Here is a 16,352-nt window from a genome sequence, read left to right on the forward strand (position 1 = left end):
AATGGATCTAGCCTTTAACAAAGGGGTTTTAAGGGACTATCATAGTAAAAGAAATATAAATTTGTTAATTTTCTACTCTAAGTTTTTATGTAATCAATATTCTTGTAAAGGAGATAATATTATATGACATACTTTTTTTATTATATTGTTTTCATACTTCTTCAAATAGAAGCTTTATCTTAATTTTTCACTCAATGGCCAACCAAACTAGTATATATACATACTGGTATAGTAGCCAGAGAGATGAAGTCCATTGTTGCCCAACCCACCACACAAAAATCTTCAACAAGTATGGCCCCCAATACTGCCGAACAACATTCATCTTTGCTACTATTTATGGTCAATGGTGGTGATTTTTGGTAAAAAAATATATATGTAGCCCAAACTTATAAATTAAAAATGACAAAGATGTTCTCAGCAAAAAATAAATAAATAAATAATAATGACAAAGATGTAAGGTATGATAAAATATTTGGCTACTAAGACCGGCTCAACAACTTTGGGGCATAATTTTGAAATTCAAACTGTTCAATGAACCATAAGAAGGAGAAAGTCAAGGTTTTTTTAGTTTGGACTAAGGTCTAACCGTGATGACGTCTGTGAGGGTCCTTTTTTTGGACAGTGTCTAGGCCCAAGTTGAAGCAAGGACCTTAGGCCTTTGAGTTGTTGTTTGAAGGCACTGGGCTTGGTTCACCACAGTTAAATGAGTTGTTTACAAACCAAGTGGTGCACAGAGCAAGAATCCTACAATATGTGCATACTAGCAAGCAAGAATATATATGTATTGAACAGCAAGAAATAGTAAAGGAGCAATATAATAAAGAAAGAGACAAATATATTTTTAAGGATCCTTAAAACATTATGAAATATTTCATTATTTTCTTTAGTTGTAAATCACAATGTGCTCACTAAGACGTGTTATAAGGTCCAAACAAGCTCAAAAATTACAGACTTAGATAGCTATCTAAACTTCTAAGACTTGCAAAGTTTGAATCCCTTTGAATCCAAGTATGTTCTATAATGGCTGTTTTTGGGATACCAGGTGATATTTATCTTTCTTTTGCTACTTTCTTTGAGTTTTTGACAGAGTTTTCTTATTAATTCTGTTATGATTCCCTATTGCTAAATACCCCTCCAATGTTGGCTACTTCCCCCTTTTATAGTGTCACTCTAGGGTTCCGAGATACCACTGATTCCCCTCCTCTGCTCCCCTGGATACTAGAGCCTACGTCATGCCAACCATTATGATAACTGGTCCTTTCCTTGTCTCTCATAGTTTTCTTCTTTCGATGTTATTTCCCTAAAAACTTCTTGTTGACTTTCCATTCTAGAGTGTCCTTAGAGGGCTGACCTCCAATCTCTTTTCCCTCAAGGCTTCTAAACCTTACCTTTTTAGACTCAGCTATTTGGCTGTCCTTTTTTTTGTCATTTTCCCAGGTGAGTCGAATTCATTCATGCCAGATTGAAGGTTTTCCTGACTACTTCTCTTTATAATTATTTTTTCTGTGTTGTCTGAGGTACCAGCCCCCTTCTTCATGACTTGTAACTCTCTAAGCCTTCTGGTTCCTTTCTGCATCATTAGGCGATTGAGAAAGACATATATGTCCTTCGTTTTTCCTAGGTGCCCTTTTTGAACTATCTCAATCTCCTCCTAGCTGTTACACACCTCGAGGATCCCGAGCCCCTGGAAGCCTCTAGGTATCTCGGCCCAGTTCTTCCCACTAAACTCTCTTTGATTTTCTGATCTTGTCGGACTGGGCTTTTTTTCCTTTCTTCCCTTCGTTTTATGGGCCCTAAGGCCTGACCTTTCATGGGTTCTAGGCTTTAAATCCCTTTTTATTGGACTTGGGCCATCCTTTTCTCTTGCGGTGAGCTTAACCCTTTTATATGGGGTTCACCCATCATGCTATTTTTGGGCCTTGGTGTTATAACTTTTTAGACCTCAACATTTAGCCCCTCGAGCTTGTGGGTTACCTGTAGCCCACACATGAGTAAATTAGAGTTTTAATTTCTGTAAGACTTCCTTCTTCACTATTTTAATTAACTTCAAGGTTCCCTTTTTCCTCCCTTTAGAATCCTGACTTTCCCGTTACTTTTGGGTATCCTGGTCTTGTTGCGTGTTGTACTTCCTCCTTCTCCTTTTTTTTTTTGTAACCCCCCTTTTACTCGAGACTTGGTAATTGAATGTTGGAGTAAAAAAACTTCCTCTGCCCACTTTCCACGTTCCTCGTAACTCCCATTAATAACTGTCAATTAACTCTCCTCTTTAAAATTAAATTTTGGCAATTAGCACGCCTTTCCATACATTGTCTTCCCCAACTGCTCTTTGCACCATTATTACAGCCAATTCATATTTTCCTTTCACTTTCTAGAGCTCTCTATTCCCAAGCTTATCTCTTTTTTTCCAATTTAGTATGCTTGTCTATTTTCTTCTTCTGGTCTTCTTTCCTTTGACTTTCCTATTTCCCAGTACATTCATTGTTCCATGGCTTCTTCTTTCTCACGAAAAAGGAGGGGGCATACTCCCAGTCCTTTTAAGGGTGAGAGTTCTTCTGAGTCTACTCAGGGTGAGTCACGAAGGGTTATAAAGCGCCAAGCCTTCCTTTTACAGGACTCCTAGTACAGCCCCAGCCTGTTTTTTCCTTAGGTGTCTCACAGTGAAACCCTCCTTCCCCTCATACCTGGGTGTTCTCTAGTTAGTCTAGTTTTGCCAATTTCGCCCAGGTTCCAGATCCAAGAGAGGTTTTAGATCTCCAAATTAGGCAAGGATCTCAAGAGGTGGTTCCTATTTTCTTTAACTTCGTTCCTGGAAAGATCATCGGCTGGCCTATTTGGGTGGACAGGGAACTTTCTGATGGGGAATTTGTTGGTTGTTTGGAGCGCACTGGGATCCTAAAAGAAGTGGTGATTTCCAGGAACCTTGAATGTTTCAGAGATGCCAAGGGCCTCAAACACTTAGTACACCGTTGGTGCCCTTCTCTTCATACCTTCTTCTTTTCTGTTGGTGAGCTTACAAACACCTTGGAGGATGTGGTCAATAACTTCCTCCTTATGGTGTTTAGAGATGAGAATCCTTTTGACATCAGTCATTCTAACGAGGATCTTGAAGTGGAAGGCAAATTATGCAATCATTTTGGCGGGCATACTGTTTCTCTTGGTGGGAAACCAGCCAGAATGGGTAAGTGGATTATGAATCTTTCGCGAGAAAAGGACAAGGCAGTTAGGCAAGCTGGGTTCTTGGTGCTCTGGCTTAGTAAGTTTCTGTTCAGTGAGTTCCCCGGGTACGGGGTCAATCTGTTTTCTTCCCATTGGCAATCAAATTGGCCCAGGGTGCTTAGTATCCCCTAGCCCCCATGTTCTTGGGCCATGTTTACTCTCAATTGAATCTGCTTCATAGAGATGAAGTTGAAGGGGATTCTTGTTATGCTATCACCTCGTCCTTCCACTGTGCCATTCTCTAGGTATTCATGTCGGACCGTTCTCCTATTACTTTAGCAAAATGTTGAAATTTGAAATTTGTGAACAATAAATTCCAAGGATCTCCTGACGTAGTCAAGGGTTTGTGTGGTAGTTCCACTGACAGTCACCCCATCATTTTTTGTTGGGCTAGTTTGAAAGGTGGCGGCCTTAATTTGGTTGAGTTATTTGATTAGGCAGGGCACTTAAGTTATTTCTGTATTATCATTATTATATTTACAATCCAATCTGAGAACTAAAAATTTTCTAAAATTTTAAAAGTGTTGGCGCATTTTAATATTATTCAATTAAAATGATTAAATATGACAACATAATTATAATGATATGGAAATTAATATGGAAGATAAAGAGTTGGTGAAATATTTAATCCCACATTGAAGAGGATAGAGACTCTTTTATTCTTTTTAATTATAGTGATTAATGGGCTAATATGTATTGAATAAGATATTGTACTAAATACGTGCGCAAGGGGGAGGTGAAGGGAGCCAATCAAGGGCTTTAATCTCCTTAAAGAGAGCGAGTATCGTGCCTCCATCCAAATAGTGTTGTGTATTTTTATCTTCAAATTAATAATATTCAGAAGTATTATTCAGTTTCTGTTTGTGTTATTTCTATTATTATTGTGTTTGCACCAATAAAAAGTATATAAAACATAAAAATTTATAAGCTTAAAAATTACATGGTTCTGATTGTATAGTCATATTTAATTATATTATTAAAAAAATGAATATATTTACTCAATACTATAAGTCATTACAAAAACACTGCACCCAATTTGATCCTTCAATCTTCAGCTGACTTTATGTGTGTAGCTGTTTTATTATAACAAGATAATGTGCAAATGCTTGGTAATTTCATTTAAAAATAATTTTTATTTTTTTAAGACCCATATATAATTCTCATTTTTATATAGTATTTATAATATTTCCCATAATATTGCCAAATACTTTGAAGCTTAATTTTCTTAATTCATATTTTTTTAATTTTTCATTATCTTAGAAGTAGTTTCCAACTATTGAGTGGGTTTTCTTTACTTATATATATATATATATATATGAGATTAGAATTGCGTAGTTATTAGAAATTTCTAGGAATCTATACCATATTATAAATTTGATATTTAAAATAATAAAATAACATCTAAATAAAATGTAGACTTTATTTCTAAAATCAAACAATTCCTCATCCACTTCATTCTCACCACCAAATCCCGAGACTCCAATCTCAAACACTTCGTTCATAATCTAAATGAAAAAAATTATTTGTGTACCAACATAAAGAAAACGTAATCAAACAAAGAAAAATTGGATAAATATACTTCCATTTATCAATATTTAATTGCCTCTAATAGGACATTTATATCCTTTAAAAAAAAAAAACAAAGAGAATGCTAAAATTCAAGAAATTAAAACTGTAATTAGCTTACAATTGTATATCAAAACTGTAACAACAAATTAAATAATTTGAAACTAATCCTAACAAACCACAACAACTATAATTAATGGCACTAAGAAAAGTAATAAAAAAGAAACAGGTGGATAAGTATTGCACTTGGAAGATACATGAGAAAGAACATAAAAATTATGTGAAGGACTATTTAATTGTAGCTTTGATGGAGGGAACTAACAATATGATTGTAGTCTGTATACCATTTGCACACTATTCTTGAATAGTTGCAACTAAACTTGAGGTTGCAACTAAAGCTGAGATAATCTTGATTCCCAAAAAAAAAAAATCCAAAATAATAATCATTTTTCACTTTTATGGTTGAGGCTCATACCAATACCACACTAAATAGTAGTAAAAAAATTACAAAGAAACCAAGAAATTATGAAGGCTAAAACATAATAAAAAACACCTAACATATGGCATCAAAGTTTTTTAACATTAGGTGTATATAAAGTAGTAGAAGTGCTATAGGTGAAAATGGTGATTGGAAATATGAAAAGTTTTGTGCTTGAGAGAAGGGAAAGTCTTGAAACAAGTCTATATTTTTAGGTTGGCAACCATGAAAAAAATGTAACTATTAGAACTTAGTTTGTCTAGTTGTTTAGTCTAGCAATATTAAGTTAAATAAGACAAATGAAGTTGTTAGGTTCTAAAACTTTAGAACAATTGGCAAACCGTAAGCACAAACTTGTCTAGATATAGATCTTAGAGTCTATAGGATTTATTAGACAATACTCAAGGTAATGCAAGTCAAAATACAAGAAAAAGGAAGCAGCAAGTTCAAGAATTCAAAACATGCCAGGTTCGACCAATCGGGAATCACATCTGCAGAATTTAAATTTCGGCCCAAGAGTCCGTATGCCTATTAAGTAATTAGGGTTTAAATCTATTTCACATAGTATATAAAGGAAACCCGAAGGCATGTTTTTTAGAGACTTTGGAAGTGCTCTTATGAGATCTAAAAGGTATTATGCCTTCCCCTTTCAAAGTCACTACTGAAAATCATTCTCAAACCATTAAAACCGGTAGATCTAAAATTGCTACAACAAGATCAACACCTGTTGATGATCTAAACCTTCAAGGGTAGTCTTGGAGTCACAAACTAGAAAGTTTATGTTGCTAAACCTTTGAGTAGGATCTCAAAGTCACAAGTGTGGGTGCTTAATATGGTGCAAATCCAATAGAGAAGGAGTCCATGAATTCAAAACTTGCACGTAGTCATGTCAGTAAGTAACTACTGGAGGTAGCAATAGATTTTGGGTTAAAACTTATTATAAAATCTTCAATTCTCTTATAGTGGATTTGTTTTACCTTGAGGATAGCTAGATTAAATCTTCCACATGTTTTATCTTGAAACAGTTTGTTTCATTGGTTTTCCTATGTAATCATATCGTTGTGTTATTTATTTTTCCGCTACTGTGTATGATATTATGTATTACTGTTTAACCTAGATCTCATAATTAACCTAAGTAAACACTTAGCTAATTCATTAGGTTAAACAATCTTTTTTAAGGAGTCTAAACAAATAAACAAAAGTTCTACAAAGATGAAGACTCAAGAAATCAGAAAAAGATAAGTGCAAAAAAGAATCATTTATCTCGACTGATCAAGATTCAACCCAGATTTTAGGTCTTGCTTTTATTCTCAACAACATGAGGTAGCAATAGATTTAGGGTTAAGCCTACTGTACTAACTTCTATTCTATTAGTGAAATGTTGCATTGAGGATTTTTTTTTAGGTTAAATCCTCTCTAGTTTTTTTTTTTTTTTTTTTTTAAAAAAAATTTGAAATCACGGTTTCAAAAGTTTTCCTAGGCCATCATTCTTGGCATTCATGTGATTTGTGAATGTTTGATATTTGTTTAAATCATATCTACAGCATAATTAATCTAACTAATTATTTGGTTAAAATTTGATAAAATATGACTCAATTAGGGTCTAAACCTAACACAATGAACCCAAGAACATAAAGAGTCCTTATCTTTGATATGACACTTGAGTAAAGAATTTATGTGAAAAAAATTCCTTGTCAAAGAGAGCTCCACATGACAATGCTTACAATGTTTGAGTTGTCTTTTGAAGTATGTGATGTCATATGCATATGATGTTTGAGTTGTCTTTTAAAGTATGTGATGTCATATGCATATGATGTTTGAGTTGTCTTCAATACTATTAGCAATGCTTATTTGAATATAAATCACCTTGTTTTGAACAATAAACACAAAAACACATTGCATAATTCTACTCAAGAGGATTTAACCCAAATATAACAACAAGATTTTCCCAAGTGGTTCAAAGAACGTGTAAGACATTTTGAATTTTATCACACATTAAATACTATTAAACAGTTGTATAGTTTGATCATTGCTCATTGCTAATTAATGTCACATGTTGTATTTCATTATAGATAAATATTGAAAGTTAACGAGTCATCAGAAGTTACAAAACAATTATGGTCATTAGCAAACAGTCCGAAGCCGCTAGTGAAAGATTACACAGTTTGTATGTTCAATGATGCAAGGTTCCATACAAGTAACCTAGACAATCATTGTGTAACTGAAAATAGTGGTGTATCTATCGAAGAGGATCATGAGGGAGAAATGCACTACTTCTATGGTCAGGTGTGCAAAATTTGGAAATTAGGATATATGTTTCACCATAAAGTTATTTTTTGTTCTCATGTGAATGGTACAATACTGGTACCAATGGTCAAAGAAGAACAATAAGAACCGACGCACACTACACAAGCATTAATGTCTTGGTGGTATCAAAATGACCATTTTATACTACCTAGTCAAGCAAAACAAGTACTCTACCTTCATGATACCAAATTGGGTGAACCTTGGCAAGTTGTGCAATACATCTAACATAGATGCATGTTTGATGTCCTGGAAGTCAGGGATGGAGAATACAATGACAATACAGAAACTAATGATGCATTCCAACAAGAAGAAATTGTTGATGTTATCCCTATCAATGTTGAAGATAATGTTCCTGAAGGTGGAACTTTAAGAGACGCTAATCAAAATGAAGAGCATGACATACCTAAGCTTAATCTTGATATGGATTATGATATGTAAAATTCGTAACAATTGTCTTAAAGTTTTGTGCTTGTCTTGTCTTGATCTTGGCTTTGTTTATTAATGTGGATTATGATATGTAGAGTTCATAACAATTGTCTTAAAGTTTTTAATGGTCTTAATCTTGAAATGGATAATGATGTGGATTATGATGAGTCATTTATGTAGCAATTGTCTTAAAGTTTTGTGCCTATCTTAATCATGACTTTGTTTATTCATGTGTAATACATCCAACATAGAAGCGTGTTTGATGTCTTGGAAGTCGGGAATGAAGAATCCATTGACAATACAAAAGCTAATGATGCATTCCAACAAGAAGTAATTGTTGATGTTGTCCCTATCAATGTTGAAGATAATGTTCAATATTGTATGGGTGATATTGAAGTTGAGGTTGTTCCTAAAGGTGGAACTTCAAGAGACGCTGATCAAAATGAAGAGCATGTCATACCTAATCTTGATCTTGATATGGATTATGATATGTAGAGTTCATAACAATTGTCTTAAAGTTTTTAATGGTCTTGATCTTGAAATGGATAATGATATAGATTATGATGAGTCATCTAAATAGCAATTTTCTTAAAGTTTCATGCTTGTCTTGATCATGACTTTGTTTAAGAAGATAATGTTCAATATTGTATGGGTGATATTGAAGTTGAGGTTGTTCCTAAAGGTGGAACTTCAAGAGACGCTGATCAAAATGAAGAGCATGTCATACCTAATCTTGATCTTGATATGGATTATGATATGTAGAGTTCATAACAATTGTCTTAAAGTTTTTAATGGTCTTGATCTTGAAATGGATAATGATATAGATTATGATGAGTCATCTAAATAGCAATTTTCTTAAAGTTTCATGCTTGTCTTGATCATGACTTTGTTTATTAATATGGATTACAATATGTAGAGTTCATAACAATTGTCTTAAAGTTTTTAATGGTCATAAACTTGAAATGGATAATAATGTGGATTATGATGCATCATCTAAGTAGTAATTGTCTTAAAGTTTTGTAATTGTCTTAAAGTTTTGTACTTGTCTTGATCTTGATATGGATATTGATTTGGAGTCATCTAAGTAGCAATTGTCTTAAAGTTTTTTACTTATCTTGATCTTGATTTGAATTATGATATGTAAAGTTAGTAGCAATTGTCTTAAAGTTTACACAATTGTTATGGATATTTTAAAGTTTTGTACTTATCTTGAACGTGATATGAATATTGATGTGAATTATGATGTGTGGATTATGTTTGTAACAATTGTGTTAAAGTTTTGCCCTTGTCTTGATTTTGATATGGATAAAGATGTGAATTATGATATATAATGTTAGTAGCAATTGTACTTATTTCTCATGTCAATATATAGTTCCAAAAAGGCCAAAGATACTCATCATATACCAAAGTATGAGATGGAAAGATTAGTTAGAATGAAGCATAACCAAGAGAGAATCGATGCTTTAGGGTTGAAGCATTTGTCAACTTCTCTAAAAGATTCTTCTCAGCCCAATTGTGCAAATGGGAAAAAAAAAAATAGAGCTAGACTTGTGGTAAATGATGATGATTATGTACGACCTATTAGTGACGATAACAATGATAATGAGTCATCTAATTTATATTGGTTTGTTTAGATTTTTATTTTTGTTTTTGGTTATTGATATACCCATTTTCTTTATTTATTTTTTTTCAACCTTTGAAAATTTTAGCTTTCAAAATACTTGCATTAGGAGCAAAATTCTGTTTCCAAAGATTATCGGGCTCCCAGTCACAAGCTGCAAAACTTAAAGGCATATTTGTCATGGAATTAGCCAATACCAAAAAATCCTATCACCAAGCATGAAATTTGTATACTATGAACAATTTTTTTCTCTATATGCATGATCCTACTCATTAAGATCATTGGTTACTTATTGAGTTGTTGAGCCAAGATATTTCCTTCTTTTATTTCAAATCTTAAGGAATAGCAAGCAGATTGAAATTGAAATCGTATCGGAATGGTGTGTAAATAAATTTTAGGATTGTATTATAACATGTTAGACATTTAGGGTCATGGTAACTCTTGGAATTCAAAGAAATTTGTGGATTTTCTTTTTAGTTAGAAAATGATTTCATTAGAAGGTTTTTGAGACCTTGTAAACATACCAGAGCATTTCCATTGGGTAATGCAAAATTTACCAGGTAGCGAACAAAATGCTTAAAAACAGCACATTTATTACCGTGGCAAACAATACATATAGCATAATGCATCTAATATTTTAGCGTTGATGTTTTGTTTTTTTATTTTAAAATATGTTCATTTAATTGATGGGATAAATTGAAAAATAAAGAATGGGATAAGAGTTAAGTTTTATTAAAGTGATAATGTAAAATAAATAAAATGTATAATGGTGATGCAAATTACATATATTTTTTAAGAAGCCAATGGGAATGATCTAAGGTAAAATATTACAGATGTGCAATCCTTGTCACATATCAAACTCATGATATCATTAGTCGGTTTGGAGCATCACAAGATGATTGACAATCTCGATGGCTAGGGATATTTTCAAGAAATTTCAACACTTGCCGAGAGATTTCTTAAGTTGACCACATGGAGAGAGGGACCTCAAAGGGAAGGACAAAAAAAATTCATTCAGTAGATAGTCAGGATATGTGCCCATTTTTAAATATGTATGGTGTCCAGTCCAATTCACTCTCACACTAGACGCAACCCAAATTACGCAAAATAGTCACGCTTGATGTCCTCTCAAATCACCGCCCTGGATTGCTCAAACACCTTGAAAATAGCATAAGAGGTGGTCCAGATCAATAATTATATGTTAACATATTATTCAGCAAAAACAAATTATATGTTGAAATTTTTTTACTTTCTAATTTTCTCACTTTCCAAAAATTTCAACCAACAAATTATTGGCCTCCATGAATGGGAGCAAAGCAAATGCCTAAAAAAATATTTCATTCACTAAATGGCTAGTCTAAGCAGAGCATACACATCAATGGTTGCAAAATCTTGTATAATAGAAAAAGTCACTACTATCTTGTATAATAGAAAAAGTCACTACTTTTACACATTTTGCCTAAAAAATGCTTCACATCAGTGCTTCTAAAAGTGTGCAAAGATATATATATTTATAAACTTGCTACAGTAACCGTGTATATTTACACAGTTACTGTAGCTCTTCTATTTATTATTTTAGTATTTGTTTCTCTCTCCTCACTGTTTCTCTCTCAGATCAACTCTCTTTTTCTCTCTCCTCTCTGTACCTCACTCTCACCTCACTCTCTTTCTCTCATCTCATAAATTGTTGGAGGCGTCAATCTCTAACTCAAGCTTTATGCCGAAGGGTTCGATCTCTCTGTCAAGCTTCACAGTGCTTCGCTGTTCGCCCAGCTTCGCCACCAGCTTCACCATCGATCTCGTTGTTTGATCAATGGGTTTGATCTCTCTGTCAAGCTTCACAGTGCTTCACTGTTCGCCCAGTTTCACCGCCAGCTTCACCGTCAATCTCATTGTTTGATTAGTGGTTTCAATCTCTCTGTCAAGCTTCACAGTGCTTCACCATTCGCCTAGCTTTGCCACCAGCTTCATCGTCAATCTCATTGTTTGATCTATGGGTTCGATCTCTCTGACCTTTATCGCCGTCCCTCACTCTTTCTGATAAATGGGTTTCTGGATCTTTGGATTTGGGTAGGTTGATGATGGTGGCTCGGTTGAGTGGGTATGTGAATTTCATTGATGGTAGCTTGGTTGAATGGGATGGTGGTTGGGTTGTTGTGTGGCTTAATGATAGTGGTTGGGTGGTTGGATGATGGTGGCTATGTGGGTTGACTTGGTTCTGTGAGAGAGATGATAATGGGAAAAATTAATATTATTGAATAAATGTGTAAAATAGATAAACTGATGTGAGTGTTTTGTAAAAATGAGTATATAAAATAGAAAAAGTATGTTTCAGATGTGTAAATTTACAAAAAAAATTGTATGAACTGATGCAAATGCTCTAAGCAAGTGCGATTGATTGATAAGTTTAAACTTTATGCGTGTCATGCCCTCATAGGCTCATACTGTCATGTATGGTTATCTTGAATAAAATTAGTACTTATGGAAGTGAGGTTGTCAAGTTTTGTTTTGATTAATATGGCTTACTTAGAGATAATCCTAATAAAATTAACTTATGGGAGGGTCTACCACTTTAGAAAAACGAGAGTGGCAACAACAATTTGATGATAATTAATTGTCTTATATAAGATTCTGCAAATATATGATACTAGATATTTTATCAAAAAAATGCTAGCTCACGGTAGCTCATGAGAAGGACTAATATATTATATATTGTAAAATATTTGAAATAGATTTTACTACATTTATATAATGAGATGTGTTTTACCAACGAATTTGTTTTTCATATTCATTTAACTGGTGAGGTGAAGATTGATCTTTGACCCGATATTGTGCTAATAAATTAATCATTATTGTGATTGATGTCGGTACTAAAATAATTTCTGTGGTGGTGTTGCCTAACCTTATCACAAACCCACATGCTCTTCTTGTACCCATTCTTCACAACTTTCTATGGCCGTCATATTCGCCCTTTTCATGTTTCCCTTCTTTCTACCATGGTTATCAAGAAGACTTCAAAGAATTGCTAGTAAAAAGACAGCTCCACCTGAAGCTGGCGGTGCATGGCCTTTGATGGCCACCTCCACCTCTTAAGAGGGTCACAACCACCCCATATAACCTTGGGTAATATGGCTGACAAGTACGGACCAATCTTCACTATCTACATGGTGTGTAAATAAATTTTAGGATTGTATTATAACATGTTAGACATTTAGGGTCATGGTAATTACTCTTGGAATTCAAAGAAATTTGTGGATTTTTTTTTTTAGTTAGAAAATAATTTTATTAGAAGGTTTTTGAGACCTTGTAAACATACCAAAGCATTTCCATTGGGCAATGCAAAATTTACTAGGTAGCGAACAAAACCCTTAAAAATAGCACATTTATTACTGTACGGCACTGAAATGCCCAGGCATATTTAGGCCTTGAGCTGCCGTAATGTCCAGGCCCATTTAGGCCTTATGCGCCATCACAACGTTTCGTCCCTTTCACCCCTGGGCCTAGGCCTTAAACAACTCCAAAGCCCACCGTTCAGGTAGTTTTCATCAGCACATGCTACGCCACGCCACCTGGACCACACTCAGCGAACCACTCCCCGAGCAGTAAGGCAACTGCTTGGGGTGTCATCTCCAAGCCACCTAGTAACGTTTAGAGGCATACCGTTGCCAAGCAGTTCTACTAAAGTGGGAACCAATTCCGAAGCCACTCCCACCTAAACACCCACCTACGACTAACGACATTGAACCTCCGGTTACACTAGTTTTGAAGGCAATCATCACCACTCCACTCACGCCTGGCTATAAATAGGAGAATCAAAGGAAGGAAAAAGGTTGGCGAATAAGTTCTGAAAACAGTCTAGGATTGAGAGCAAGGAAGTGACTAAGAAGGGGAGAGGGGATACATAGAGACTTGAGAGTCATCATTGGGTCTCTTGGCTAGGATCACCCAAAGCAGGAAATCCTAATCCCACGTTACAAATATATTGTGTGCCTAAGAGTGAGTTGGCCCATTGAGCCCGTTTTGGGTGCGCACAATTGGCGCCGTCTGTGGGAACCTCCTACAATGCTGTGGTTCTGCCGAGACACAATCTTGAGAGGATGTCTGATAGACGTTCAGAGAGCAATGCTACAAGTGATTCTGTGGGGTCTTCTCAGGGGTCTTCCTGGTGAGAGAGGAGGCAAAAAAGGCGTGAGGATAGGGACCGCGAACTAGAGGAAGAGCGTTCCGACCTCGAGGAGGGATCATACCAAACAAAACAGATAGTATCGGGCGCCTTGAGGCACAGACAACTTGACGAAAGAGATGAGGAGCTTGAACGGCTACGCAGGTTGGTGACAAATTTGGAGTTGGAAGCAGGGGGTAGACACCAAAGAAAGGACCGAGACGATCGAGATAGGAGATCTGGTACAGGGGGAGATCACCATGGGATAGGGTCTAATCAATCTGGTTCCCATTGACGTCAGGAACGTTCACGTTCACAGGAATGCCACCATCACTAGGACCATTCACATTCACAAGGATCCCGTTATCACCGGGATCGTTCACGTTCACAAGAGTATGCAGACCGGGGTTTTGATTCCCCCGAAGAGCGGGGACCCCACAATGCCGCCATGGACGCAATGAGCCGTGGTTTACGCTGAGCTGCTTGATCGCCATTCTCAAATGATATTGAGGGTGCCCCAATGCCGAGCAGATTTACACGCCCACCATTCAATATCTACGATGGAAAAACGGATTCAGTTGAACACGTCAGCCATTACATCCACATGATGTCCCTACATTCTCACAATGATGTGCTGATGTACAAGGTGTTTCCCTCAAGCCTCAACGTAACCGCTCTAAGATAGTTTAATGCGTTATGGAAGGGTTCCATCCATACTTTTGCTGAGCTGATCCAAGAGTTCAGTATCCGGTTTGTAACTTGTAGCCGGGTGCCACAACCAGTAGATGCTTTACTATCGATGAGGATAAGGGTTAGGGAAACCCTTCATAGCTATGCTAATCAATATTAGGAGCTTTATAATGAAATAGAAGGGGGTAATGAGAAAATTGCGGCAAGCACCTTCAAGATGGGGTTGCCCGAAGATTCTGAACTACGGGAGTCGCTGACAAAGAAGCCTCTCGAGGACATGAGGCGTATCGAGAAGTATAAGCACCTAGAGGATGATAGGTTGCAGAGCAAGGGTAAGGCCCCATTGATAAATCGACCTTAGCAGAGCAGTTTTCAACCAAGGCCTTGAAAGGATTTTAAGATACAGGAGCCCGAGTGGCAGCTTAGGGAGGTGAACGTGACATTCAAGGAACCAGTGCATAGGATTATAAACCGAATCAAGGACGAGTCGTACTTCAGGTGGCCGAACAAGATGAGGGGTGATCCTTCTCAGAGAAACCAGAATCTGTACTGCACCTATCACAAAGATAAGGGGCATACCACTGAGCAATGCCGGGTATTGAAAGACCATCTAAGGCAGTTGGTAAAAGTAGGACATTTGAAGGAGTTCGTAGTGAATCCCAGTGACCGAGGCACCGGGCAAGGTGCTCAGCAAAGAGGGAACCCCCTCCCACCACTGTTAGGAGTGATTAAAGTGATTCACGCTACCCCAAGGGGTATGACTGTGACCAAAAAGGGGGTATTAACTGTTGTGCCCGTAGAAGAACTCCCGGAGAAAAGACCCCCGGAGAAGAAAGTGAAGCTTGCTCGAAAGACCCTTGCTTTTGATGAGGACAACTTAGAAGGAACAATTCAACCGCACGACAACGCGTTGGTAGTCATGGTCTCGGTAAGTAGCTTCTTGGTGAAAAGGGTGATGATAGATCAGGGGAACAGGGCTGACATCATGTATCCAGACCTATTCAAAAGGCTCGGGTTAATGAAGCAGGATCTGTCAAAGTACAATACGCTGTTGGTCGGGTTTGATGGCAGGGTGGTGATTCCTGAGGGACAAATTTTCCTCCCAGTGAACATGGAAGGTAAGGAGGTGACGGTGACATTTGTAGTAGTCAATTCATTTTCACCATACACAGCGATTCTAGGCAAGCCGTGGATTCACGCAATGGGGGCTATTCCATCCACCCTACATGTGAAGGTCAAATTCCCCACCGAGCATGGTATTGCCGTAGTGAATGGAAACCAGCAGGTGGCTAGGCAATGCTTAGTGGCCGCGGTCGGTTGGAAGAATAAACAGAATTCCCGAGAGGGAACAGAGGCTAGTTGTGCCGAGGAATTAATTAGAGTAAAGATACTGTCGAACTCTAACCGATATTTCCAGGTAGGAGCAAGCATGGAGGACAAGGACAAAGTAAAAACATTGCTATTTTTGATACAAAATGTAGACGTGTTCACATAGAGCCCATATGAGGTGCCTGGAGTTGATCCTGAGTTCATTGTTCGTAAGCTTAACATAGACCCGTCATTTCCACCAAAGAAGCAGAGGCCGAGAAGGTCGACCGAGGAACACGTTAAGGCAGTAAGGCAGGAGGTCTAGAAGCTAAAGGAGGCCAGGGAAATAAGGAAAATCTTCTTCCCTGAGTGGTTGACAAATACCGTGGTGGTTAAAAAGAAGAGTGAAAAATGGAGAGTTTGTGTAGATTTCACAGATTCGAACCGAGCATGCCCAAAGGATGCTACCTATGGACACCCGAGGATGAGTTTTCTGGATGTCTTTCAAGGTTATCATCAGATCGCCTTGGCTACCGAGGATTAAGAGAAGACCGCATTCATCTCTTCAGACGTAAATT

The 16,352-nt window shown here is 36.7% G+C and overlaps 1 protein-coding gene across 1 annotated transcript; it reads left to right on the forward strand.

Annotated features, from left to right (window-relative positions):
• The first annotated feature begins 14,977 nt into the window (after positions 1–14,977).
• LOC111998674 (uncharacterized) lies at positions 14,978–16,099 on the forward strand. Its single transcript, XM_024030768.1, has 2 exons — positions 14,978–15,913; positions 15,962–16,099. Exons 1-2 carry the CDS (start codon positions 14,978–14,980, stop codon positions 16,097–16,099), a joined length of 1,074 nt encoding a protein of 357 aa, XP_023886536.1.
• Positions 16,100–16,352: the final 253 nt, after the last annotated feature.

This window comes from Quercus suber, unplaced genomic scaffold, assembly GCF_002906115.3.
Source record: "Quercus suber isolate HL8 unplaced genomic scaffold, Cork oak 2.0 scaffold_145, whole genome shotgun sequence".
NCBI classification, from domain to species: Eukaryota; Viridiplantae; Streptophyta; class Magnoliopsida; order Fagales; family Fagaceae; genus Quercus; species Quercus suber.

Bases quoted from the DNA above. Each gene is read 5' to 3' on its own strand.
- LOC111998674 (XM_024030768.1), top strand. From the start codon at position 14,978: ATGAGGGGTGATCCTTCTCAGAGAAACCAGAATCTGTACTGCACCTAT. The intron at 15,914-15,961 runs GTAAAAACATTG...GTGTTCACATAG, and splicing joins GCATGGAGGACAAGGACAAA to AGCCCATATGAGGTGCCTGG.